Raw genomic sequence first — 25,206 nt, forward strand, 5'->3', positions numbered from 1 at the left:
TAAGAAAGGACCTTTCATCAAAATATTTCTTGTGATAAATTAACAACTTTCATAATTCTTTAAATATACTAACTTTTAAAAAACTACTTGTTTATATATGTGTATTTGTAGGGCATACGATATGGCAGTCTTTTAATATAATGAATGATGGCTATGAACATTTCTTTGCACCGTAGTGAGGAGTTCTACTTTATTTATCACCCTTTCCCCCCTTTACTTATCACCCTTTTCCCCATTTATTTGTTTTTCTCAGCTATTTCCTTTTTTTAGAAAGAGTTGAACTACCCACTACCAGTCCTTTCCTCATGTTAGGCCAATTTATTTGACAGCAATAAGGAAAACTCTTCTAAAGGGTTTTGGAGCAGTTAAGGAAGTGTCAGTCTTTGTAGAAAAGGTAGACTACTGCAGTAGATGAAGAGTTACTGCTGTCACTGTGCTGTGAGTGGCAGGCTGAGTGAAGGGTGTTTTGTCCCTGCCTGTAGCATAACTCCTTAGGTGTTCATCCCATTATGTGTTCATATGTGTTCAGTCTATTAAAAGCTCTTTTACTGTATGATACCTCCTCCACACCCTACTTTTTTTAAAAACAAAGAAATATTCTGGATACTGATATTTATGGAAGTGAAGATATCATTTGGACATCTTTATGAAGACTGTACAGCTTGCCTTTGTTACTTACCCCCTTCCTTGTAATACTATGAATACTTCCTGAGAAAAAGTGAACAATAATCCAGTCTCCCTCATTGACCTATATTCCTCCTTCTAAAGGATTCTTTGTTTATCTGTAAACAAAATTAGGGTACTTCAGCTGTAGGTCATTCAGGCACCTGGATGAAGGGCTCAAAAATGAAAGAACACTTTATTTCAGATTAGGATGTACATTCATTAAAACTGTATTAGGGTTTTAATCAAACTCTTATTATGAGAATCTTTGTAGAGGCCTAGGTATTTAGATTAAGTTGAGAATGGACACTTGTAATTAAATTCATATATATATATATATATAAAGACAATTATTTCCCACTCTGCCATTTTATAGATAAAGTTTCACAGTTGTTTATTGGCAGAACTAGGTGTTCTGGCTTTTAATTCAATTTCTTTTTACAATTCCACATATCATTCCTCCATGTTATGATCTGTCATTTTTTAGTATAGGGTTTTGATGCTTTTCAGTATAGTGTCTCATGGTTAGGATTTGCTGCTTTCAAAATAGGGTTTTGTTAAACAAAAATTAAGTGAATAAAGGAAAGAAAAAAAACACTGTGGAAATATATTTGTGTTTTCTAATCAGTACATACATATTTTCTAATAGATAGGTATATCTATTAACCAGTTTTGTCTGGTGATGTATAGTCTCATAATTAACCATTAAAGTGAACGATTGGAAAATTGAGATAGTATGCATCCTAAAAAGCTAGAAAGTACCTGTTTTTAGTGTCTAAAAAGCTGTTTCATTCAGAATGATCTGGACTTGTTAATATCTATGTGATTTATGACATTGCTAGAAAGTGAAATTCATAGGTTCCACTTACCTAATAAAATCAGTTAAGAATGAACTTGAGGGCCGGGCGCTGTGGCTCACGCCTGTAATCCTAGCTCTTGGGAGGCCGAGGCGGGCGGATTGCTCAAGGCCAGGAGTTCAAAACCAGCCTGAGCAAGAGCGAGACCCCGTCTCTACTATAAATAGAAAGAAATTAATTGGCCAACTGATATATATATAAAAAAAATTAGCCGGGCATGGTGGCACATGCCTGTAGTCCCAGCTACTCGGGAGGCTGAGGCAGAAGGATCACTCAAGCCCAGGAGTTTGAGGTTGCTGTGAGCTAGGCTGACGCCACGGCACTCACTCTAGCCTGGACAACAAAGTGAGACTCTGTCTCAAAAAAAAAAAAAAAAAAAAAGAATGAACTTGAAGCATTTATGAACAGTAAGTTGCTACTATTAGAGGTTCATTTGACTCTTCTAAAATTGGCTATTCAATTGGTCCCTTATAGTCACAATAATTTTGAAGAGCTGGTATTTAGAATTTAGGGTTACCTTGGCCCAACCAATGTAAAGCCCCAACTAGATATGTTAACTGCAGATGTCTCACAAGTTCTGGGGTACCATATCCCCCATCAAATTGCTTAGTAGCTTTATCATGCCTGTTTCCCGCCCCCCACCCCCCCTCCATGTTAGGGACAGCTGTTGAGGTTTTGAGTCTGCTCATTGCTATTTATGTGTTTGATTCATTCCCTCCCCAAAATCCCCATTCAAGGTAGAGTAAAAGTAGAGAAATGAGGTGCTTTTGCCCATCCCATCTTATGAGATTGTGTTCAAATGTAAGGAAATGCAGTTGACCCTTGAACAATGAATGCAGGGCTTAGGGGTACTGACTCCACACATAGTTGAAATTATGTATATAACTTTTGACTCCCTCAAAATTTTACTAATAGCTTACTATCAACCAGAAGAAGCCTTACCTATAGATAACACAGTTGATTAACACATACTTTATATGTTACATGTATTATATACTGTATTCTTACAATAAAGTTAGCTAGAGAAAAGAAAGTGTTATTAAGAAAATCATAAGGAAAACAAAATAGTCTTCATCTTCTTTGTCTTCACATTGAGTGAAGTAGGTCCACTTACATTGGCATATAAGTGGCATATATGCTAATATAAGTGGACCTTTCGGTTCAAACCTATGTTCAGGGGTCAACTATATTAATTTTATCATCTGTGAATAAAGATATTTTATGTCTATTAATATTTTAGAGAATACCATATTAAGTATGTTTGATTATATTTAACAGAATTTATAAATTGGTTTGTTTTACATAGAGGCTTATTGTATTATTGAATTTTTGTCCTTTTAGGAATCTATTCGATGGTTAGAAGATGAAAAGGCTCTCCTAGAGATGACTGAAGAAGTAGACTATGATGTAGATTCATATGCTACACAACTTGAAGCTATTCTTGAGCAAAAAATAGACATTTTAACTGAGCTGCGGGGTAATTCTTTTTTCATCTTAGTGTTTGAAATCTGGTTGGTATTGGTATCTATGTTAGTGGGAGGATTTTGTATTACAAGAGGACATCTGAAGTGAAAATTATGGGCACCATTTAGCACTATCTTTCCAGAGGTATAAAGACCAACCATTCAGTTTTTTTTTTTTTTGAGACAGAGTCACGCTTTGTTGCCCAGGCTAGAGTGAGTGCCGTGGCATCAGTCTAGCTCACAGCAACCTCAAACTCCTGGGCTCAAGCAATCCTGCTGCCTCAGCCTCCCATGTAGCTGGGACTACAGGCATGCACCACCATGCCCGGCTCATTTTTTCTCTATATATTAGTTGGCCAATTAATTTCTTTCTATTTATAGTAGAGACAGGGTCTTGCTCTTGCTCAGGCTGGTTTCGAACTCCTGACCTCAAGCAATCCACCCACCTCGGCCTCCCAGAGTGCTGGGATTACAGGCGTGAGCCACCGCGCCCGGCCTAACCATTCAGTTTTTCTAGAAAACATGGAGTATCATTTCAGATTCTCCCTAGTCATCTTTTTTTCAGTCTTTTAAGAAAATAAAGACATCTTACAATTAAAGAGAAAAATGTATTATAACAAATTTGTAAATCTTATATACCCATTCAGATCTTTAATTTGGTAGGCCAATGCTTATTAGAATTTTCTTAGATTAAGTCTATTCAGGATCATCTTTCAGTAGCCTCGTGTCTGCTGCTGCTTTCTGCACCATCTTGTGTGATGTTTTTCTTTTACACTTTGTTTTTTTAAAAATGAAGGGAAAAGTGTCAAGATGACTACCCTCTCTACCTTACTCATAAACAGAAGCATGTGACTTACCTATACACCATGTCTTTTTGGCTTTTTAAATTAGCTCATCTGTGTAGCTTCAGATATGCTTGCTTCTGTGTGCTAAAATTTTAGGCATTGACAAATTATTGGCTCTGTTTATGTGTGAGTGGGTGGCTGTATGTGTGTGTACATGCAATGCAATGTAAACCAGATTGAAATTCCTAGTTGGGGGCAGCAAATAAGCTGTTTAATTTTTTAAAGCAGGCCACTTCATGAAGTTGGTCATTTGTTTTGGTTTTTTCCCCCCACAACTTTTTTATTTACCTTGACAGATAAAATTGTATTTGTCACGTACAATATGATGTTTTGAAGTATATGCAGGTTGAATATCTCTAATCTGAAATGGTTAGAATCAGAAGTGTTTTGGATGTTTTCAGATTTTGGAATATTTGCATTACACTTTCTGGTTAAACATTCCAAATCCAGAAATCTGAAATGCTCCAATGGACATTTCCTTTGAGCATCATGTTGGCGCTCAAAGTTTTAAAGTTTGGATTTGGAATATTCAACCTACATACATCGTGGAATGGTTGTGAAGTTGGTTGTTTGAAATCACATTCTGTGACTATTTGCCTAAAATTTACATTTGTTTTTAATGTACATATTCAAGCCTTGATTTAAATTGTCTTGATCATTTTTTAATCTGTAATAACTCACAATCAGCTTTTCTATGTGCATTTTATTCAGAAGACAGATCATAATGCACTCTAATTTTTTTCTTAGTAATATATAGCATTCAACTTAATTGACTTTCCTTAATTTTCTCAGAATTTATGTATAGTAAGCATATCCATTAACTTTGAAGAAATTATCTATATACTGCATTATTCAGTCTTCTTAGAAATTAAAGTTTTTTCTTACCATCCAAAGATAATTTTGGATTACTAAGAGAGGTTTGAGAGCTATTATATTAGCAGACACTGGCTCCAGAAGTCCTTACATTTCTTTCTAAATTTGAGAAAGTTTATACTACATTATTCAGTCTTCTTAGAAATTAAAATTTTTTCTTACCATCCAAAGATAATTTTGGATTACTAAGAGAGGTTTGAGAGCTATTATATTAGCAGACACTAGCTCCAGAAGTCTTTACATTTCTTTCTAAATTTGAGAAAGTTAATTTTTTAAACATCATTATACTTCTGAAAAGGGGAAGGAAATTGAGACTTTTCTTCTGAAGGTTATAGAGTAAGGTTTTATTAACATTTTGGGCCAGGTAATTTTTTGTTGAGGTGTGCTGTACTGTGCATTGTGCAATGTTTACCAGTATCCTTGGTTTGCATCCACTAGATGACAGTAGCATCACACCAGTTGTGACAACCAAAAATGTTCACTGGGGGGTGAAAGTCACTTCAGGTGGAAACCACTATTAAAGAAAGATGTCTCATCTTCAGACAGCTGCCTGTAATTTTGCTTCTGACAAATTACTAACCTATTTCTAGTTCTTATATGACTATAGATCAGTACATTATAGAGAGTAGGACAGAATGTGTAAGAGCAAGAAATGTATTGTTTTGTCATTCTCCTATAACAATGCCCCCTCACCATGAGGAAAAAAGTCATTCCTTTTTAAAAATTCAAATATCTTTTAAAATTCCATAGCTTTTTAAGCTATAGGTAAAATAGGAATGGGGAGTAGAAATCTCCTACTATTAAGAGAAGAAATTTCAATTTAACAGTTTAGTAAGACAGTTTTCCTTTTTGACATGACTATACATATTTTACACATATAAAACCTGCCTATAGTCCAAAAGGAATTCAAATAAATTAAAATTAAAAACTGTAAATGTGCCAAACAGAACAGAAGCCCATTGATAGATACAGAAACATAGGTATTTTGGGGATCTGTAACAATTATTTAGTTCTGAGTTTCTACCTGACAAAGAACAAAAGGAAAAACACTGAGTTACTGCTAAGAAATAACATAGCTGACTTGATAGGACCCATAAAGTTGTAAACTGTATCACATGTAATACAATATTTATTACCTTGTTCTTTTCTTTTTCCAAGATAAAGTAAAATCTTTTCGTGCCGCTCTACAAGAAGAAGAACAAGCCAGCAAGCAAATCAATCCGAAGAGACCCCGTGCCCTTTAAATTGGCATTTGCTGCTAAAGGATCCCCAGAACCCTCACTATTGTAACATACAATGGTTCAGCTGTAAGGGCCATTTGAAAGTTTGAAATTAAGTGTCTGTGGAAAATGTCTTGTCCTTCACCTGAATGACATTTCAATTTTGTGAAACACTCCTTTGTCTATAAAATGCTTCTAACCCAGAAGGCACAACCAAGAATTGGGATTAGTGAAGCATTTTGTTTCATTTACCCAAACAGTGATTTACTTTTGGAGATCCTTGCCAATTTTATTTTCTATGTGATGAAGATTGCGGACTTGATCCAGAGGTGGATGGTAGAGGGAAGCCACAGCATTTCCTTTTAACTGGGTTCAATTTTCGTAGCGAGACTGAGCAGTTTTAAATCCTTTGCGTGCATGCATACCTCATCAGTGATTGTACATACCTTGCCCACTCCTAGAGACAGCTGTGCTCACCTCTTCCTGCTTTGTGCCTTGACTAAGGCTATTAACCCTAAAATTCTGAAGCACAGCCAAGATAAATTACATTCCTTATTTGTCATTGTAAATTACCTTTGTGTGTACATTTTTACTGTATTTGAAACATTTTTTGTGTGTGACTAGTTAATTTTGCAGGATGTGCCATATCATCGAACGGAACTAAAGTCTGTGACAGTGGACATAGCTGCTGGACCATTCCATCTTATATGTAAAGAAATCTGGAATTATGATTTTAAAACCATATAACATGTGATTATAATTTTCTTAGCATTTTCTTTGTAAAGAACTAAAATATAAACTAGTTGGTGTATAATAAAAGTAATGAAATTCTGAGAAGAGTTTTATCTTAGGAAAATACATATATATGCAGTGTGTGTGCCAGTGTGGTATTAACAAGACTAATAGTGCAATTTGATCCTTACCGATACATTTCTTAATTTCAAGTGTTCATTAGCACCCCGAAATATACCTTTTCTATGTACTGTTAAAGGAAATTGGCTTCTGATGCATGAACATTATATGTACACTGAGAGTAGTCCATAATAGAAGTTAGTTTAAGCCAAGTGTAGACAGTACATAACTCCCTTGAAAAAGAATTAAGCTTAAAGAGTTGACTCTGCCTTAAAAGGCAAATCGAACCCAAGCTCCATCCGGTACCAAATGTGAAATTTCACCATTATTTGGTGAGAATCACCAAATTCTCACCAATAGATTGGTGTAGGGTATGCTACTTTTAAAATAGCAGCACTTATTTTTACAGATTGCTACTCCAAGAGAGAAAACTGGCCACTTTTCATGTAAATATTTTGTTGAAAGATTTATATATCTCTCTAGGAGTTTTCCCTCAGTTCCCAGGATAAGAGTCCAGGAGTAGATTACCTACCAAAAAATCTCCCAAGGATATCTTGTTTTGATTTACTCTAAGGAACTAGCTCATTCATATGGGCCAAAGGGAAGCTATGAATAGAGAGTCACATGAGCCAGATTCTTTACTTCATTGTTCATAAAACCCAGAGGGTAGTTGTGAAAGATGCTAACACCATGGTGAAAAGCTCTGTAAACAGATGGTGAAATCTGAAACAAATGTAGATTTTCACAGTATACTTATTAATAAACCTATGGAATGAGTTTTAGAGATAATTTACTTCAATACAATCACCTTTGTTTTGGAAGGGACTCAGGTTTTCTTGCAGTTGTAAATGTATTCTATTTGTGTTTATTTCAAAGGGAAGAGGAAGAATGGAGAACTGTTATTACTGGCCTTGCAGAGGCTGTTTGAAAACATAGTTTTTGAGAATAACCTTCAAAGGGCAATAAAGACATGAACTTGCTCATTTTAAAGCACAACAGATTAGCTTTAATTTATTTTTGCTTTGGATGGGTACTGTCTTCAGAAGGTCTCCTTATAGACAAATATGCTGTCTGATACTATGATGGCTCCATTCAGATTAGGAGTCAAGGTATTTTAAAAAGTTAATACCAAAAAGATCTTGGAGGTAGTATAATTCAGTCCTTCAGCTTTACAGATAGGGAAAACTGAAGGCCAGAACAGGGATTAAAAATTCAGCAGTTCATAGGCATAGAGGGAAATGACCTAAGAAAGCTGAGTTAAATCTTAAAATTTTTCTGTAAGGATAGAGATGGTACAAGTGAACTTTGCAAAGTAGTTTTTGAAGCTAAAAAAAAAATCTACCCTTAAGTATAATTAATATTCATATAACAAAAGTGGATTGATGGAGCTAAGTAACTTTAATATTTTGTTCTGGATTAAGCATTCTATAGTACTTTCTTAGACTTGAAAGCTGATATCCCCATTAATAAGTAATTAAGAACATGCATTATTTTAACTATGTAGTAACATTACTATATGACTTTGAAGCCAGATTTCAAAATCTGGCTTTGCTAAATTAAGTAAAAATACTCCTATTAAGTTAGGTATAAAGAAAGCCAAATATCAATAAAGATATTTTTGTTAGTTTTCTTATATTAATAAAATAGCTACTATACTTCTTTATTAAAGTATATGAACATCACTGAGCATTATACTGATTAAACATAGTAGCTAATAAAATTGAAATTCTCAATCTGACAGTTATTAAAATAGCTTAAAACTAAGCACCAGGTATATGAAAAAATACTGGAAATTTTAATTATCCATAGTCATGAATACTGGTAATGTATAGTTGTGGAGAAATGGCTGTTTTTTTGAAGTTGAAAACAGATTTTTAACTATAAAACCTGTTTTGCTTTAAAAAGCCCTTTGAAATTTTGCTAAACCTATACTTTTCTCCCTAAGAAAAACCATAATTTTATAGTTAATTTCATTCTAGTTGAGCTTCCTCATTTTACAAGTAAGGAGTCATGCCCAGAATATGCCCAGCACAGCATAGTGGCAACAGCAGACTCAGGGTTACCCAGAACCCTGATGTAGTCTATGATGCTACAGAATAGCTAAAAAGGCATTAAGAGGAGACCTTGTATAGGATAAATATGGAAAAGAATGAGAGAAATAAAATAAAAACACTTTAAGAGACAATTGTTTTACTGTACATGTGAGTAACAAATGGTATGGGAAATATGTGACTAGAGAAGCATATTTTAACTTTTTTACTACTTGAGGGACAGAGCTAAAGGCCTAAGGAGGGCCTCACGTATATAACACAGTAAATAGAAAAGTAACATCTTTATATGATGAACTGTTAGAAATGATAAATTTAAGTATAAAGTTGTGCGTATCTGCGGCTCTTGAACTTGAAGATTATGATGAATAGATTGGACCCTACCCTATGTTATATATTATAAAAACAAATCCAAACCCAAAAAACTTAGGCCCTTAGAACTGACCACCTTAAAAATTTAGAATAATTGGTGACAACAGTAGTTTTAAGCCAAAAATAGTCAAGCAAATAAATAACGTCCCAGTAGAGCAAAAGCAAAGTTCATCTTCTCAAATGATGAAAATATATAATTCATTTCTTTTCTTGACCTTGAAAATTCTGTTTTCCAAATACCTAGGAAAAATGAATACCTTCTGCATTAAATCCATGTAGCAATCTGAAAAAAAGAAACCAGAATGGAATGGTATTGAAAAGCTAGTATGTGGCACATAATGGTGTATAATTCTATATCATTAATTCTAAAACATGAACATGTCAGCATACTCGTGCAGCCCACCCACTTCTCACACTAGTCATTAAAGAAACCTTACTGTCCAACTAAATGTATAAGATATATATTGGTTAAAACCATGTCATGTTGGTGCCTCTTTCACTGTAGCCTGTATGTCTTAAGTTATAATGAATTTGACTAAAATTATCTTAGACTTCCACTATCCCCGGTCTAAGAGCTCACTGGCATTTGTTTCATTTCAACATGGTAAAGGAACAAGAGCTATTTGGAATTAGAGGTAGAAGTCAGATAAATGACCAATCTTACATGCTCATTCTTCCTTTCTGAGCTGTTTTGTGGTTCAAATACTTACACCTGTTTCTCTCTGGGGAATACCTATGTTTTTATTAGCTTCTAGTTAGCAAACTACACATGCTCAATAATCTTGAGGAAATTCAGTGAGAACGGAGGAAGATAAAATATTTCTATTTCGACCTGAGATTGTTTTAGGCTAGCTCATAGGAACAGGTCCAGGTGAATTAAAGCAAAGTAGGTACCTAGGAACAGTGTTCAACACCTAGGACTAATATCTAATAAAGACTCAGTAGTAATGATGGCATTTGTCTTAGTAATAGAGAACTCTATTTCCAGCTTAGAAAAAGTAAAACCAATGACTTTTGTAACAGTCTACCCTCATTCAGTCTCTAGAACATAGAAGTTTTAAAAGTGAATTGGCTAAATAGGTAAGAACTTCTGAAAGTTAACGTGCTAATTAAAAGCAAAGAGTATAGGTTAATAATTACCTGAGTAATTAATTGAAGTCTTACTCTGCTTTCATAAAACGTACTTGCTTTACTTAAAGGAAAACAGATTTTGGTCTAAATTGCCAAGATAATTATGATACCTTTTAACCCAAGATATGTAGAACCTGCTTCAGACTACAAAACAACTAACTATATTACTAAATGGATAACCAGGTATGACTGTAACTGACATTATTTCATACTTAAGATCTATATAACAATAGCTATTCCTAAGAGGAAATAAAAAAAAAGATCCAGTTACACATACTTTGATTTTTTTCTACCTTATGGGCTACTTTGGAAGGACAAGCTATTAAGACTAAGACCGTGAATGAGAGTTGGGGGAGGGAGCAGGAACACCAAAACACACGTTGCAACCTGGCTCAGACTGTTCTTTACTACTATTAAAAGAAAATGGTCATTCTGCTGCAGCTAACTAGCCTCCATCTTCTACACCAAATACTATTCCATACCATGGAAGTGCTATGCAATAACTCTCCAGGTAGCACCTTATACCGCTTAAAAGCCTTTAAATCTCTAATCTGAAGGTGTCACAGTAAAGAAATGTAAACACTTAGGACAACAAAAATGTAATTACCTGATGAAGTCATCTATGTCCATGGAACGGGCCCGTTTGTCACTAAAACCTGTGCTGGTTAGGATTTGCTGTATTTTATCTGCTATGCTGAAATCTTCTGGTACTATCTATCAATATAAGATTCAGAATAAATGAACAACGTATCTTTAATGAATCACCTTGACTCTTTTTTTTTTTCAGTTCAGTAAGTCATAAAATAGTCACTTTTAATATATATCTGTTACAATAGTTTGGAAAACCTGATTGTGTAAGACTTGGATCTCGAATTAAGTGGTTGACCTTTACCACATAACAAATACTCAGCATAACCTGAATCAGTAAATGCCAATGTATATTGGCATTTTTCTTTAAAATTCTGAAATAGTTATCAGTTTCAGACTTCATAAAATAATTAGAACTGTAAACTAAATTTTAAAGCAGTTGTTAATCCTTTCAAAATAACATTTTTTTGCCACAGAATTCACCTAACCAGCTAATTTTTCTCAAAGAGATGACCTCCACAACCTTGAGAATATTAAGTATTTCATACTTAATTTCCATCTTTTATCCAAAGATTTTTCTTAATATAGCTTAATTTTTTTACTTACATTATATACTGACTTTTTGCCCATAAAAGAAAATGGAAATAGTATTGTGATACATTAAAATCACAGAATCAAGCCGGGCGTAGTGGCTCACGCCTGTAATCCTAGCACTTTGGGAGGCCGAGGCAGGCGGATTGCTCAAGGTCAGGAGTTCGAAACCAGCCTGAGCGAGATCCCATCTCTACCAAAAATAGAAATAAATTAATTGACCGACTAAAAATATATATACACAAAAAATTAGCCGGGCATGGTGGCGCATGCCTGTAGTCCCAGCTACTCGGGAGGCTGAGGCAGTAGGATTGCTGAGCCCCGGAGACTGAGGTTGCTGTGAGCCAGGCTGACGCCACGGCACTCACTCTAGCCTGGGCAACAAAGTGAGACTCTGTCTCAAAAAAAAAAAAAAAAAAAAAAATCACAGAATCATAAAAAGTACAAAAGAAATTAGCCTTTGCTACTTTCATTAAACTGAAAACTAAAAAGTTAGCAAACATCACATACTCCTTATATATATGGATATGGATATATGCATGTGTGCACATACTTGTTTAAAGAAAGTGTTGCACAGATGCTAAGTGGCATGAGGCTCACAATAAAAAATCTATTCAGCTTCTACTTTATTCTAATTATTTTGAGTGTTAAAAGTTATAAAGAAAATAATAACTTTAAATTTATAATTGCTTTGTGAGCAATAAGGGATGGTCACAATTCAGAGGACAGTAAATTGTACAAAATTTAAGCTGAGCAAGCTGTGAATCTACAACTTTGAGGAAAATCTAACCACTGAATCTGATTCTTGTTATGGCTAAAAACAACTATCAGTAATTAAAGAGGAGAGGGTAGGGTAACCAAGCTTGCTCAGATCTGTTCCACAGAATATAAAACAGCACTACTTGTCAGAATTCAAGTCAAAATTTTGCTAGTCAGGCATTATAATGTTATCTTTTAAGGGTTCTATGGAATGTACAAAATCTCATAATGATAGACTTAAAAGAATAAAAATAGGACATTTTTTTTTTTTTTTTTTTGAGACAGAGTCTTGCTTTGTTGCCTAGGCTAGAGTGAGTGCCGTGGCGTCAGCCTAGCTCACAGCAACCTCAAACTCCTGGGCTCAAGCGATCCTTCTGTCTCAGCCTCCCAAGTAGCTGGGACTACAGGCATGTGCCACAATGCCCGGCTAATTTTTTCTATATATATTAGTTGGCCAATTAGTTTCTTTCTATTTATAGTAGAGACGGGGTCTCGCTCTTGCTCAGGCTGGTTTCGAACTCCCGACCTCGAGCAATCCGCCCGCCTCGGCCTCCCAGAGAGCTAGGATTACAGGCGTGAGCCACCGCGCCCGGCCAAAAATAGGACATTTTAAAAGAAAAATCAGTGAAACTACAGAAACATTTTCTACTTACAGTATTATGGACCGAACAATGAATTCTGTAGTTTTTTTCCAACAGCTGTTGCACTGCACTTGATCTATAGCATAAAGAAGTCATGTCACTATTATTCCTCAGAGATTATACATGATTTCCTTTCAGTTTAGATGAGATGAAATCTATGTTCCATGGGGTAAATTAAGGAATTTTAAAGGTGTTGAATATTTTAACTTATGAAGGAAACATTAATTATATTTTAAAAGTCCCGATAAACATCTCTTAAATTCTTAGAGAAGTTCTATACCCTCTACAAAACATCCTCTTTTTAAAAAAAAAACAAAAAACTCCAAACCCTCTAAAACTGACTCTCCTAAACTCCAAATTGGTATGTTAAATTTTTCCAAATTAATAAAATGGCACAAATCCTTCACAAGTGTGGAAGGGGTCTATCATCATTCCATTTTTCCAACAAAAAAACTAGGCAGTTGTATGGTCAGAGTTTTGGGGTTTTTTGATGTTTTGCCAAAAACTTCGATCTTCTAACTCCCAACTCTAGGAACTCTCTTCATTAAATTCTCTTGCCTCCCAAGTCAAAATTTTAAAAGGTGAAGTTTTTCTAGACATGGATAATCTTTATGGTGTAGGGTAGTTGTTCAGGAAAAGGACCAAATTCTACCATGATATCTGGAGCATTGGTCCTTTGTACATTACAAATTAGTAAAATACTTACTTAAATGCAGCAGAAAGAGTCTTGTTTTTCCTAACAAAGGTGATTCTTACGAGGCCATCCCATTCCTGAGATATAAAATGATATTTCCTTCAAAATGTAAACCTCTTGTCTATGCCTGCTATGTATTATTTTGTCATTTAATATATAGAAATGGAGGACCTTGAGTTCTGAAAATGTTCTACATCTTGATCTGGTAGGCACATATATTAATATATATGGCAAAAGTAAACAGCGTACATACATGATTTCTGCACTTTACTGTAGCTCACTGAATATATTTTTTTTCCTCAATTTTTTTTTTTTTTTTGAGACAGAGTCTCACTTTGTTGCCTAGGCTAGAGTGAGTGCCGTGGCGTCAGCCTAGCTCACAGCAACCTCAAACTCCTGGGCTCAAGCGATCCTTCTGTCTCAGCCTCCCAAGTAGCTGGGACTACAGGCATGAGCCACCATGCCCGGCTAATTTTTTCTATATATATTAGTTGGCCAATTAGTTTCTTTCTATTTATAGTAGAGACGGGGTCTCGCTCTTGCTCAGGCTGGTTTCGAACTCCCGACCTCGAGCAATCCACCCGCCTCGGCCTCCGAGAGAGCTAGGATTACAGGCGTGAGCCACCGCGCCCGGCCTTTCCTCAATTTTTTTAAAAATTGGAAAAAATAAAGTCAGGCATGGTGGCACATGACTATAGTCCCAGCTACTCAGGAGGCTGAGGTGGGAGGATCACTTGAGCCTATGAGTTTTGAGTCCAGCCTGGTAACAACAACAACAAAAAAAAAACACAACAGGCCGGGTGCAGTGGCTCACGCCTGTAATCCTAGCACTCCGGAAGGCTGAGATGGGCAGATCGTTTGAGCTCAGGAGTTCAAGACCAGCTTGAGCAAGAGTGAGACCCCGTCTTGACTAAAAATAGAAAGAAATTAATTGGCCAACTAAAAATATATAGAAAAAATTAGCCGGGCATGGTGGCACATGCCTGTAGTCCCAGGCTGAGGCAGGAGGATCGCTTGAGCCCAGGAGTTTGAGGTTGCTGTGAGCGAGGCTGACGCCATGGCACTTTAGCTGGGGCAACAACAGTGAGACTCTGTCTCCAAAAAAAAAAAACCATGGCATTTATGTAGATGTAAGCATCATTTTCTAAAATAAGATTCAAAACAGGCATGATTTAGGAGATAGCCTGTGCAAGGCACCTAAACTTCCTTGAAGGAGTTATTGACAGACTACTCCACCTACTACCAGCTGACTACACAATCATGTTTTTCTCTAATGTGACTATAGAAAGGTTTTTCATCAAGTGGTCTGGCTTTCTTCTCTTTCTAAATCACAAAAAAAACAAGACTTCTGTTTAACAAGTCTTACCCACAATACTACTTTAAAACAACTATTTTCATTTTACCTTGTTTTCAAGTTTTATTCAAATAGAAACCTGTTTTTCACAGCTATAATCTTAAGTGAAATGTAACTGCATTCTAATCTTTTTGCCTTTTACAAACATTTCCATGCCTTTTAGTGGACTTCATAACTACCTTGTGTCAAATTATTCCATCTACTCCATCACAGGATGTATCATAATTAACATTTTCCTATATGTTTGGATATTTAGGTTGACTCAATATTTTTCTATTGCTATAGACACACATCTAGCTGGGACTTTTTCCCCTTTATTTAATGACCTACTATTTTAACCTCACCTGAAAATTGATGGGTGGTGGTGGATTCTTAGGTTCTATCCTTACAACACTGGATTCCACCTTGGGTGGTGGTCTAAAGTTATTCTTTCCAACCTGTTAATCAGAAAATATTTAAGTAGTACTCTGAAAGGCAACTTTTAGTTAGTAATCAAAGATGCTCTCCTCACAGAAAGCACAGCTAGATGCTCAAGGATAAATTAAGCTAGATTATTTCAATAACAAACATCACTTACTTTCATCAGATGGTCCACACGTGCTAATAACTGTGTGTTAATTGAGAGTCTGCAGTATAACTTATCTCCAGGTTTTGCAACCAGTCGGAGAGCAAATTCTCTTTGAAACATAAGGATAGCACATCTGAAAAGAAAGAAGAAAGGAAGGAAAATGGTCATTTTCAACTATAAATATAATTTAACTGCAATACATTTTCTTGGGAGAGAAATCAAGAGCAAAGCAATAATCAGCTAATTATAAGACAGAAGAATACTTTATTACCCCCAAATGAAGCAGCTGGCTTTGTCCCCTAACCTCAAGGAAGATGGCTTGAAAAGGTAGCCCTCAATGATCAGATGAGGAAGTATTTCAAATCAGCACTAGTCTATCACCCCTTCTATGAAAACAAAAATAAAACAAAATTGACTATGTAAGTAGTAGAATGAATATACTCGGTAAGTATATTCATGGGGTAGCAAACGTCTTTAAGGAAGAGGTAAAGCTGGAGAGGCAGACTGTGATGTTCAGGGTCCTCTAGATTTTTTTTTTGTTTTTACAGTCTCACTCTGTTGTCCAGGCTAGAGTGCAGTGGCACCATCACAGCTCACTGCAACCTCCAACTTCTGGGATCAAGTGATCCTCTTGCCTCAACCTCCCAGTAGCTAGGACTACACAATCTAACAGGTTAAAAGATGTGAAAGCTTTACCAGCAAGCAATGGGGAGGTTTTATGGATGCTAATGAACAAAAGATGAGCTACTTTAAAGTTGCACTTTGCTTTGACTTTCAAACTTTTTGACGATGAGTCACACCAAGAAATACATTTGACATTGCAACCCAGGCCACAGATATCTATATGTATATGTGTTTATATAGTGATATTTCAAAACAAAAGGTTCATAAAACTATAATCGCCTGGACCAAATGCAATGCCCTCTGACATATTCTATTCTATGTCATTGGGAAAAAAAACCAGGATGGTCATGACTCACTATATTGATTTTATTACCACTAAGGGGTTTCTGAGTTGCAGTTTAAAAGCCACTAGTATAGACTGTACAAGGGGACTTCAAAATGCTCATGGAAAAATGGAATTAAAAGATAAAAATAAAAAATGTAAAATTTATCTCTCAACATTAAGCTCCATCAAGGTCAGGACACTTTTATAAGCAATGATACCAGCCCTAAAAAACAGTCCATCCCTAAAAAACAGGGCCTTTTTTTAATTAACTGAAAAAATAGGTGCCTTTTAAAGACTTTTTAAGATTAGGGAACAAAAAGAAGTCAGGAGTCAAATCAGGACCATAAGATATATGCCTAACGATTTCCCACCAAAACTCTTGCAAAATTGCCCTTGTTTGATGAGAGGAAGGAGCAGGAGCACTGACGTGGTAAAGGAATCTCTGGTAAAGCTTTCCTGGGCATTTTTCTGGTAGAGCTTTGACTAACTTTCAAAACATTCTCATAATAAGCAAATGCTATTATTCTTTGGTCCTCCAGAAAGTCAAAGAAAAATGCCTTGAGCATCCCAAAAAACTATTGCTATGACCTTTGTTCTTGACCAGTCCCCTTTTGCTTTGACTGGACCACTTCTTCCTCTTGGCAGCCATTGCTTTGATTGTACTTTGTCTTCAGGATCATACTGATAAAGCTATCAGTACTATTCATCTACTATTATAATTCTTTGAAAAAATGCTTATTTATTTCACTTGGTTAAAATTTCTATTGGAAGTTCTGCTTTTGAGCTGGGTGTAGTGTCTCACGCCTATAATCCCAGCTACTTGGGAGGCCGAGGCAAGAGGACTGCTTAAGGCCAGGAGTTTGAGACCAGCCTGAGCAACGCTGTGAGACCTTCATGTGTGCAAAAAAAAAAAAAAAAAACATTAGCTGAGCCTAGTGGCACATGCCTGAAGACCCAGGTGGTACTTAAAAGGCTGAGGTAGGAGGATCATTGAGCCCAAGAGTTTGAGGTTACAGTGAGCCCAGGATCATTGAGCCCAGGAGTTCGAGGTTACAGTGAGCCACTAGTGTACTCCAGCATGGGCAACAGTGTGAGACCTTATCTCGCTATATAAAAAGGAAAATAAAAAAAAGAAATCCATGTATTCTGTGCATAGTTTTTTCATAATATTCATTTTCAATGAACTTTGTGAAGACCCCATGTACTAGAGACTAGTTAGGAAGCCATTGCAATTGTCTAGACATAGGTAATAAAAAGTCTGACCTAGACTAATGGCAAGATTAAAAAATAGGGAAAGGCTGCCTGGTTTCCGAAACAGAACCTATACCCACCTCCCACAAATAACCTTTATCAATTGAAAAAGAGAAAAAAAGAAAAAGACCTCCATACAAATGAATATTTTCCACAACAATTCTCCAGTAGTTTTTCAATTGACTTTCATTTTCAGCTGTGTTCATGGCCTAAATCGTTAATCTTTTAAAAATTTGGCAGTAACTCCGGTCTTTTGTCACAAACCTGAAAAAAGGTCGGTGCAGCAACAACTTGAAGACAAAAGGAGAAGAGATCTGTAAGAGAATTAACTAGTTATTTCTGGGAGAGACACACCAGAGAAAAACTTAGTCTGATGTTCCTGACAATTTGAGGACATACCTGATAAGGCAAATTTGCCACACAAGCATCAAAGAATGGCAACTCTGTTTTCAACACATCACCCACCATTACTTGAAGTTTGCTGGCCAGAGGCCTGATAAAAAAAAAAAAAGAAGAAGAAATTTAAAAAGAATGTTGTTTCATAAAACTGAAATGCACTTTAATTCTATTATGTATACTCACGTGCCCTGAACTCTTTTGTGTAGTTCTGCTACTAGCCTTGGGTCAAGTTCACAGGCAACCACCTAAAAATTTTTTTAAAAGTTTCTTTAGGTTAATTACAGAGTATAAATCTTTTCTTATTATCCCTATAGTAATTCTTACATGATTTAAATTTCTTTTCCCAAGTCTATCATCAATATTCAATATTCTTTTTTTTTTTTTTTAGCAACTCTACAAGTCTTGGGGAATAGTCTTTCAATTATATTCCCCCACTTTAAACAACAAAAACATCACTCAAAAAAGTAGATGACCAGGCAGGGCGTGGTGGCTCACGCCTGTAATCCTAGCACTTTGGGAGGCCGAGGCAGGCGGATTGCTCAAGGTCAGGAGTTCGAAACCAGCGTGAGCGAGACCCTGTCTCTACCAAAAATAGAAATAAATTAATTGACCAACTAAAAATATATATATACAAAAAAAATTAGCCGGGCATGGTGGCCCATGCCTGTAGTCCCAGCTATTCGGGAGGCTGAGGCAGTAGGATCGCTGAGCCCTGGAGATTGAGGTTGCTGTGAGCCAGGCTGACGCCACGGCACTCACTCTAGCCTGGGCAACAAAGTGAGACTCTGTCTCAAAAAAAAAAAAAAAAAAAAAAGTAGATGACCAGATTACATGAGTTCTACCCAAATATTCAACAGAATTACCATGTCTGTCTCCATGCTTTGTAATTTAACAGATGATGAAAAAAATACATAATATGTCTGTGTAGTCAGTGTTCTTGGGCAGGAGCATACAATGCAACTGCTGTTAGAATGAACATATCACTTCTCTCATCTACTGGGATCCAGAATACATAACAAACATAAATTCTCAAGTAAATGAAAACACACTGGATAAGGTTGAAATAAGGCTGAAATTGTAATTTTACTGCAAATTCAGGTAAGGTTTATCTGAATTCCAAGAAGACTACATCTACAAGGTAGATGAATGTGCTGCTTATTCTGTTTAGCTCTCAAATCCACTCTCTACCTTTCTCTGTGTCCCATAGGTAATGCAGTCCAGCTCCCTTACCCTTTTACTTCTGTTGAGACCGGCCAATAAAAGGCACAAGAGGAAGAGCTGGCTATTTATTTCCTAATTCCTGCCTCACGCTTTGCGGAAGTATTGGCAGTAGCAGTATTCTGCTATGAGTGGCTCCTCTTCCATGACTCGTCCTCTCACTGGGCTCCAGTAACAGTTTCCTGCCCTTTTCACTGAGGCCTTTGGATGGTAACTGCCCCCTGCTGTGGCTAGTCACTGGTTTCACTAATGCTTACTGGTTCCCTTAACCCCATTCCCACATGTCAGTAACAGTCTCTTCATTAAATTCTCTTTAGATAAGCTCTTTCAAATGTGCTGCTTGCTTCCACTAGGACACAACAATGATTCCATATAACTGGAAGCTGGGTCACCCAAGACACAAAGAAGATACCAGCAACATTCAGGTGGTACCCAATCTCAGAGACCTGAGCTCTAGCTCTGCAGGTCTCTTCCTCCAAAGTTCTGGATTTCAATAATTCCAACCTCTTTGTTTTGCTCCCAAAGGCCTAGAGGTGGTAGCTGCTCTTTGCAATTATTATTGTGGGGTTATTTCAATGTCCCCATGTTTTTCTTTAGTCCTCTAACAAACATATAACCAATTCCCTACATTAAATTCACTGTTGAAATATCTAATGTGGTTTCTGTTTTCCTAACTGCAATATGTTTTCTAAAATAAAATTTCTAGCAAGGGATTAAGAGTTACTATTAAAATAATAGCAATTAATTAAATCAGATTTACATTTGCAAACCAGCTGAGCTTGCTCACATAGTCATTTCTGATACCAAAACATTAAACTATCTTTTTACCTTTTTTGCCTTTTCTAACAACTTTACAGTCATGTTGCCAGTTCCAGGTCCAACTTCCAGCACCACATCAGTTGGTCTTAAGGCAGCCTAAAAAACAAGCACAATCACTTTACCTCTTCTGGCACATCTGAACACATAATTTAATTTACACCTAAATATCTTTGCTTGGAAGTATTCGGTTAAGAGATCTTACTCCAACTCCATTTTTAGATTTCTTCATGATCTATGTGGTGAACAAAGTTACCTCAATAACATTAGGTACAAATGAAAATCTAAGACCTCTCCTAACTTGTGGGAATACTCAAAACTTCAGGAGTCACAAAAGTGGGAATAGCAACTCTTCCTGGAATTGGCATTCTGCTTTCTTCCTTGGAAATGATTCCAATTGCTACTTGTTACCAACTCTGTTCATATCAACAAGTTTGAATGGGAAAGGGCAGTACATGTTGGGCAGAGTTTCTCAATGTTCAACTCATGTCTGGTTTCTGGGATGCAGGAGTGTGAGAAACAGTACACAAAACTGGTTGTATGCAAACAGCTGTAATACTCTAGCTCCACAGTTTTCATCAGATGCTCAAAGGAATCTGTAAGCTACAAAGGTTAAAAAATTAGGCCAACCCTCATTTTGCAAATGTCACTAAGTCTGATAATATCCTTTAATGCTCTTTCTACAGCTCCAGCATGCTTCCCTTGCTTGTAACCATCACCTCCTAGCACCCCAACTATCCATAACAATAACAGAACCGCAATAAAGCAGATAAAAGGAATACTCCAAATAATTTATGTGACAAATTTATTAAGACAAAGAATTTGGGGTCAGGAGAAACCCAGACGCACAGAATGAATCTTATCACGCACAAGACAGCCTACGAATCCCAGACAATCTTTCGATGTTGTCAACAAACATTTGTAAAGTATCTATTTTAGGCCAGGCATCCTCTCTGCATTTAAGTATTCCCAAGAATAAAATTAATAAGCCAACAACTCTCTCCCTTTCCTCTTCCACACCCACCTTTTCAATAATGCTGTTAACAATGAGAGGATTTTTCAAAATGTGCTGCCCAATCCCCGTGTTGAACATGAGTCCTGGAAGAAAATACGGAAGAACTTTAATTTCTGTGCTGAGATACTAGACCGTTCCAGAAAAGAAAGCAGGATGGGTAGGGGTTAGAGTTCTGCGCCAACGGGGGCCACTAAGCGTCAAGCTCCGGGCCGGGGCTAGCAAATGCCTGAAGTCCATCCCTGCCGCTGGAAAAGGTAGCCGGGCGGAGCGCAGGGTCCGCGGCCCGCGCTCTGGGAACCCCGGACTCACGCGCCCACGGGAGCGCGGGGCCCGACCAGCCTCAAGCAGCGGCTCAGACCTCGGTCAGGACCCTAAGGTTGGTCCTGCGGAAGGCCGGACCCGACCCCCACTTCCTCCCGGGCTCCGCACCTCCGGCGCTCTTCAGCTCCCCGCGCTGTTCCTGCCGCTGGCGGCGGCGGCCGATCGCCCCCGACTTGACCTTCGGCATCTCTGCAAGAAGCCGGCCCACAGGTCCAGGAAGTCACGCAGGACCAAAACAGGGGCTAGCTGGAGAAACCCACCACGTGGGAATCGCCTCCCTAGCCGCCCGCACCACTCCCACCTCTCCCACCACTGCCGGACGCGTGGGGAGCCGTCCCGAATGCTTTGGGCTCCTCCCCCAGAAGGCGGGCGGACCTTGCAGCCTAGTGCCTGCCGGGAATTGTAGTCTCCAGAGGAAGCAAAGCCTAACCTGGGGAGCCTACATATCCCAGAAGGCACCGCGCTGCCGATGTGGACAGTTTGGAAGTTTGCATTGGCTGATTTAGGGCGGGCTCTTTCGCCCTTGTCCGCTTGGAGTTTGTTAACGAGAGGGGTTGGTGTGTCACTCTCGGCGTTGAGAAGGATTTTTAGGTTATGTCATGGGATTAAGCCTGTGGATGCTCTGTAAGGCCAGGTTCTGAGATCTCCTCACGTGCCTGCTCCTGCTTTCCCGAGATAGTGGGGTGGGAAAGCCAGGATTTGGGGATGAGGAGCTTACTCCTCTGGGGAATGTATTATCCCCGCTGCTTGCTCTGGGGAAAAGAATTCCGAGAATGGAATTAGCCTCTTTTTAGACTAGGACTGCCGGTTGCTTTACTTCCTCCGCATTGCCTCCCTAAACATTTATTGAGCTCCAGCTATGTATTAGACCCTGCTAAGTAAGAAACTACCCTCAAAAGTATTCCATTGAGAAAGACTGACAAAAAATCCAAAATATGATAACAGGTATGTATTGGGTATTCTTCTGGGATAATGTGCAAGCAAGGTCCACATCTTTTTTGTTTTGCCTGGCAGTGTAATGGCTCTCGGTTTTTAATTTTTCTGTCTATTTCGTTGAAGAAACAGCTTCTTCCTGGCATTACTAAAGCTGACTTTTTGCCGAGCAAATGTTTACACTCCGAAACCTTGGTCTTAGCCCCTCCTTTCTCTGCTGTAATTCTAACTCAGAAAAAAATGCCACATACCCTAGTAGCATCTTCAAAATTGGAGAGCCACACGCAGAAGAATGAAACCGGATCCCTATCTCTCACCATATATAAAAATTAACTCAAGATGGATTAAAAACTTAAATGTAAGACCTGTCACCATAAAAACTCTAGAAGGAAACTTAGGAAAAACTCTTCTGGACATTGGCGTAGGCAAAGAATTTATGACTAAGATCCCCAAAGCAAATACAACAAAAATAAAAATAAATAAATGGGACTTAAACTAAAGTTTCCTCACAGCAAACGTAATAACCAACAGAGTATACAGACAACCTACAGAATGGGAGAAAATATTCACAAAGTATACGTCTGATAAAGGACTAGTATCCACAATCTTATAAGGAATTCAAACAAATCAGCAATACAAAAACAACCCTATTAAAAACCTGGAAAAAGACATGAACAGACATTTCTAAAAAGAAGATACACAAATGGCCAAAAAACATGAAAAAAATGCTCAGCATCACTAATTATCAGGGAAATGAAAATTAAAACCATGATTAGATGGCACCTTTCCCCTGTCAGAATGGCCATTGTTAAAGAGTCATAAAACAATAGATGTTGGTGTGAATGCCATGAAAAGGGAACACTTATACACTGTTGGTGGTAATGTAAATTAGTGCAATCTATATGGAAAAGAGTATGGAGATTTCTCGAGGAACTAAAGTAGAACTACCATAGGATCCAGCAATTCCCCTTCTGGTTATCTACCCAAAGGAAAAGAAATCAATATATAAAAAAGATATCTGCACTCATATGTTTATCACAGCATTATTCACTGTTTATCACAGCAATTACTCACAATAGCAAAGGTTTATGGAATCAACCTAAGGTATGGAATCAACCAATGTCTAGAAAAGTTTTTTTGTCTAGCTTTGTAATTATAGAAATAATTTTTATGGTCATGTTTCTATCCTTTGTTAATTAAAATTATTTTTCAATTTGAGTGTACACGCTTAACTCATTGCCATTGGTTTTTTGTTTTGTTTTGTTTTGTTTTTTGAGACAGAGTCTCACTTTGTTGCCCAGGCTAGAGTGAGTGCCATGGCGTCAGCCTGGCTCACAGCAACCTCAATCTCCGGGGCTCAGCGATCCTACTGCCTCAGCCTCCCGAGTAGCTGGGACTACAGGCATGCACCACCATGCCCGGCTAATTTTTTGTATATATATTTAATTGGTCAATTAATTTATTTCTATTTTTGGTAGAGACGGGGTCTTGCTCAGGCTGGTTTCGAACTCCTGACTTTGAGCAATCCGCCCGCCTCGGCCTCCCAAAGTGCTAGGATTACAGGCGTGAGCCACCACGCCCGGCCTGCCATTGGTTTTTGTGTTGTTAATGAAATATAACTTGAAAAAGAATTATAATAGCATATGCTTTGATAGAAGAGGCTTACATAAATTCACAGCATGCTTAAAATTATAACATTTTAAATGTGCCAGTGAATATAATAAAGAAGAATAAAACACTGTAAGCATTTTCTTCCATAAAATATGATTCCTTACAGAATTTTAATATATTCAAAAGTCATAGAAACATTAAGAGTGTTTGAATTTCACACTTTTAATGTAGAATCATTAACATTTACATATTGTGTTCCTATAAAAAAGGGATATAATTCAGCTAGACAAAATAAAACAAAATTATGTGTACCCAAACAAGGAAACATTATTGTGACAACAACCAAATCTCAATGCTAAAGGTAAGTGCTGCCTTACAAAGCAGGACAATTTCAAAGAGTACCTAGAGATTTCATTTTATGATGCTTTCTAAATGTTAGAAAATTGTGATGAAATTTGGCTGGAATAATGTACTTTGAATACTCTGAGCAAGATTCTTCTATAAACATGTTCTAATTTTTTTAGATCATCATAACTTAAATTAATAAAATTAATTAATGAAGATTATGGTATCTGTTTATACTCAGCAGGAATCTAACCATTGTCAGTGAATATTTAATGATAATCAATACCACCCAAAAGCATTTGTCAGGTAAATGTTTGCATATCATTATCATTGTTAAGAGTCATTGTTTCTAATAATGACTAAGGCACAGTAAAATTTTTAAAAGTTTCTTTGAGCAAACAGTAATTCATGAATAGGTTTGGGACTCTGGTAAAGGAGTTGGGGAAAGCTTTTATAGGGTGAATGTGGAAGAAAGGCAAAGAAGATATTTGTTTGGTTGAAGTGGAACAGTAGCCTTATTTGGATCATTTCAGTGGAAAGTCCCCAGTTAGGGGTTAGTTGGTGATATCTGATTGGTTAAGTTCAAGTTTCATTTTACCATTTATACTGAGTTGGGTTTGGGTTTGCTTATGTAGGAACTCAGGGTACTGGAGCAGCCTCAATCTAATGGTCTCCCAATTAGATTTTTTTTTTTTTGGAGACAGAGTCTCACTCTGTTGCCCAGACTAGAGTGCCATGGCATCAGCCTAGCTCACAGCAACCTCAAACTCCAAAGCCCAATCCTTCTGCCTCAGCTTCCCGAGTAACTGGGACTACAGGCATGCGCCAC

The 25,206-nt window shown here is 37.2% G+C and overlaps 2 protein-coding genes across 7 annotated transcripts in view; one reads left to right on the top strand and one right to left on the bottom strand.

Annotated features, from left to right (window-relative positions):
- Window positions 1–11,085, top strand: part of KIF2A (kinesin family member 2A) — a 69,450-nt gene extending 58,365 nt beyond the window's left edge. For all 4 annotated transcript variants that reach the window (XM_012784040.3, XM_012784039.2, XM_012784042.2 and 1 more), the window contains 2 exons: window positions 2,862–2,997; window positions 5,860–11,085. In XM_012784040.3, coding sequence (XP_012639494.1) covers window positions 2,862–2,997; window positions 5,860–5,945 — 222 coding nt within the window. In that variant the 3' untranslated portion in view covers window positions 5,946–11,085. The remainder of the gene's footprint in view (window positions 1–2,861; window positions 2,998–5,859) is intronic.
- DIMT1 (DIM1 rRNA methyltransferase and ribosome maturation factor) lies at window positions 8,947–21,937 on the bottom strand. Of its 3 annotated transcripts, none has more exons than XM_012784044.3 (12): window positions 21,597–21,937; window positions 21,177–21,250; window positions 20,165–20,251; window positions 18,302–18,363; window positions 18,119–18,212; window positions 17,984–18,033; window positions 15,529–15,652; window positions 15,296–15,388; window positions 13,610–13,674; window positions 12,916–12,979; window positions 10,932–11,038; window positions 8,947–9,476 (listed from the first exon to the last, which is right to left on the bottom strand). In XM_012784044.3, the coding sequence occupies exons 1-12, from the start codon at window positions 21,673–21,675 to the stop codon at window positions 9,434–9,436; spliced, it is 942 nt and encodes a 313-aa protein (XP_012639498.1). In that variant the 5' UTR covers window positions 21,676–21,937; the 3' UTR covers window positions 8,947–9,433. The 3 variants fall into 3 exon arrangements, with proteins under 3 accessions (XP_012639498.1, XP_075864163.1, XP_020145579.1); XM_076008048.1 differs by having other exon boundaries at window positions 10,932–11,034; window positions 12,912–12,979; XM_020289990.2 differs by lacking the exon at window positions 21,177–21,250 and having other exon boundaries at window positions 21,597–21,933.
- Between the last annotated feature and the right edge of the window lie 3,269 nt (window positions 21,938–25,206).

This window comes from Microcebus murinus, chromosome 11 (assembly GCF_040939455.1).
Source record: "Microcebus murinus isolate Inina chromosome 11, M.murinus_Inina_mat1.0, whole genome shotgun sequence".
Taxonomy (NCBI): Eukaryota; Metazoa; Chordata; class Mammalia; order Primates; family Cheirogaleidae; genus Microcebus; species Microcebus murinus.

What these genes read in the sequence shown, in the direction of transcription:
- DIMT1 (XM_012784044.3), bottom strand. Translation starts at nt 21,675, where the DNA reads ATGCCGAAGGTCAAGTCGGGGGCGATCGGCCGCCGCCGCCAGCGGCAG. An exon ending in TGTTAGAAAAGGCAAAAAAG is followed by an intron (nt 18,364 to 20,164) that starts GTAAAAAGATAG and finishes AAAAATTTTTAG; the next exon opens with GTGGTTGCCTGTGAACTTGA. An exon ending in GACATAGATGACTTCATCAG is followed by an intron (nt 9,477 to 10,931) that starts GTAATTACATTT and finishes TCTTTTTTTCAG; the next exon opens with ATTGCTACATGGATTTAATG.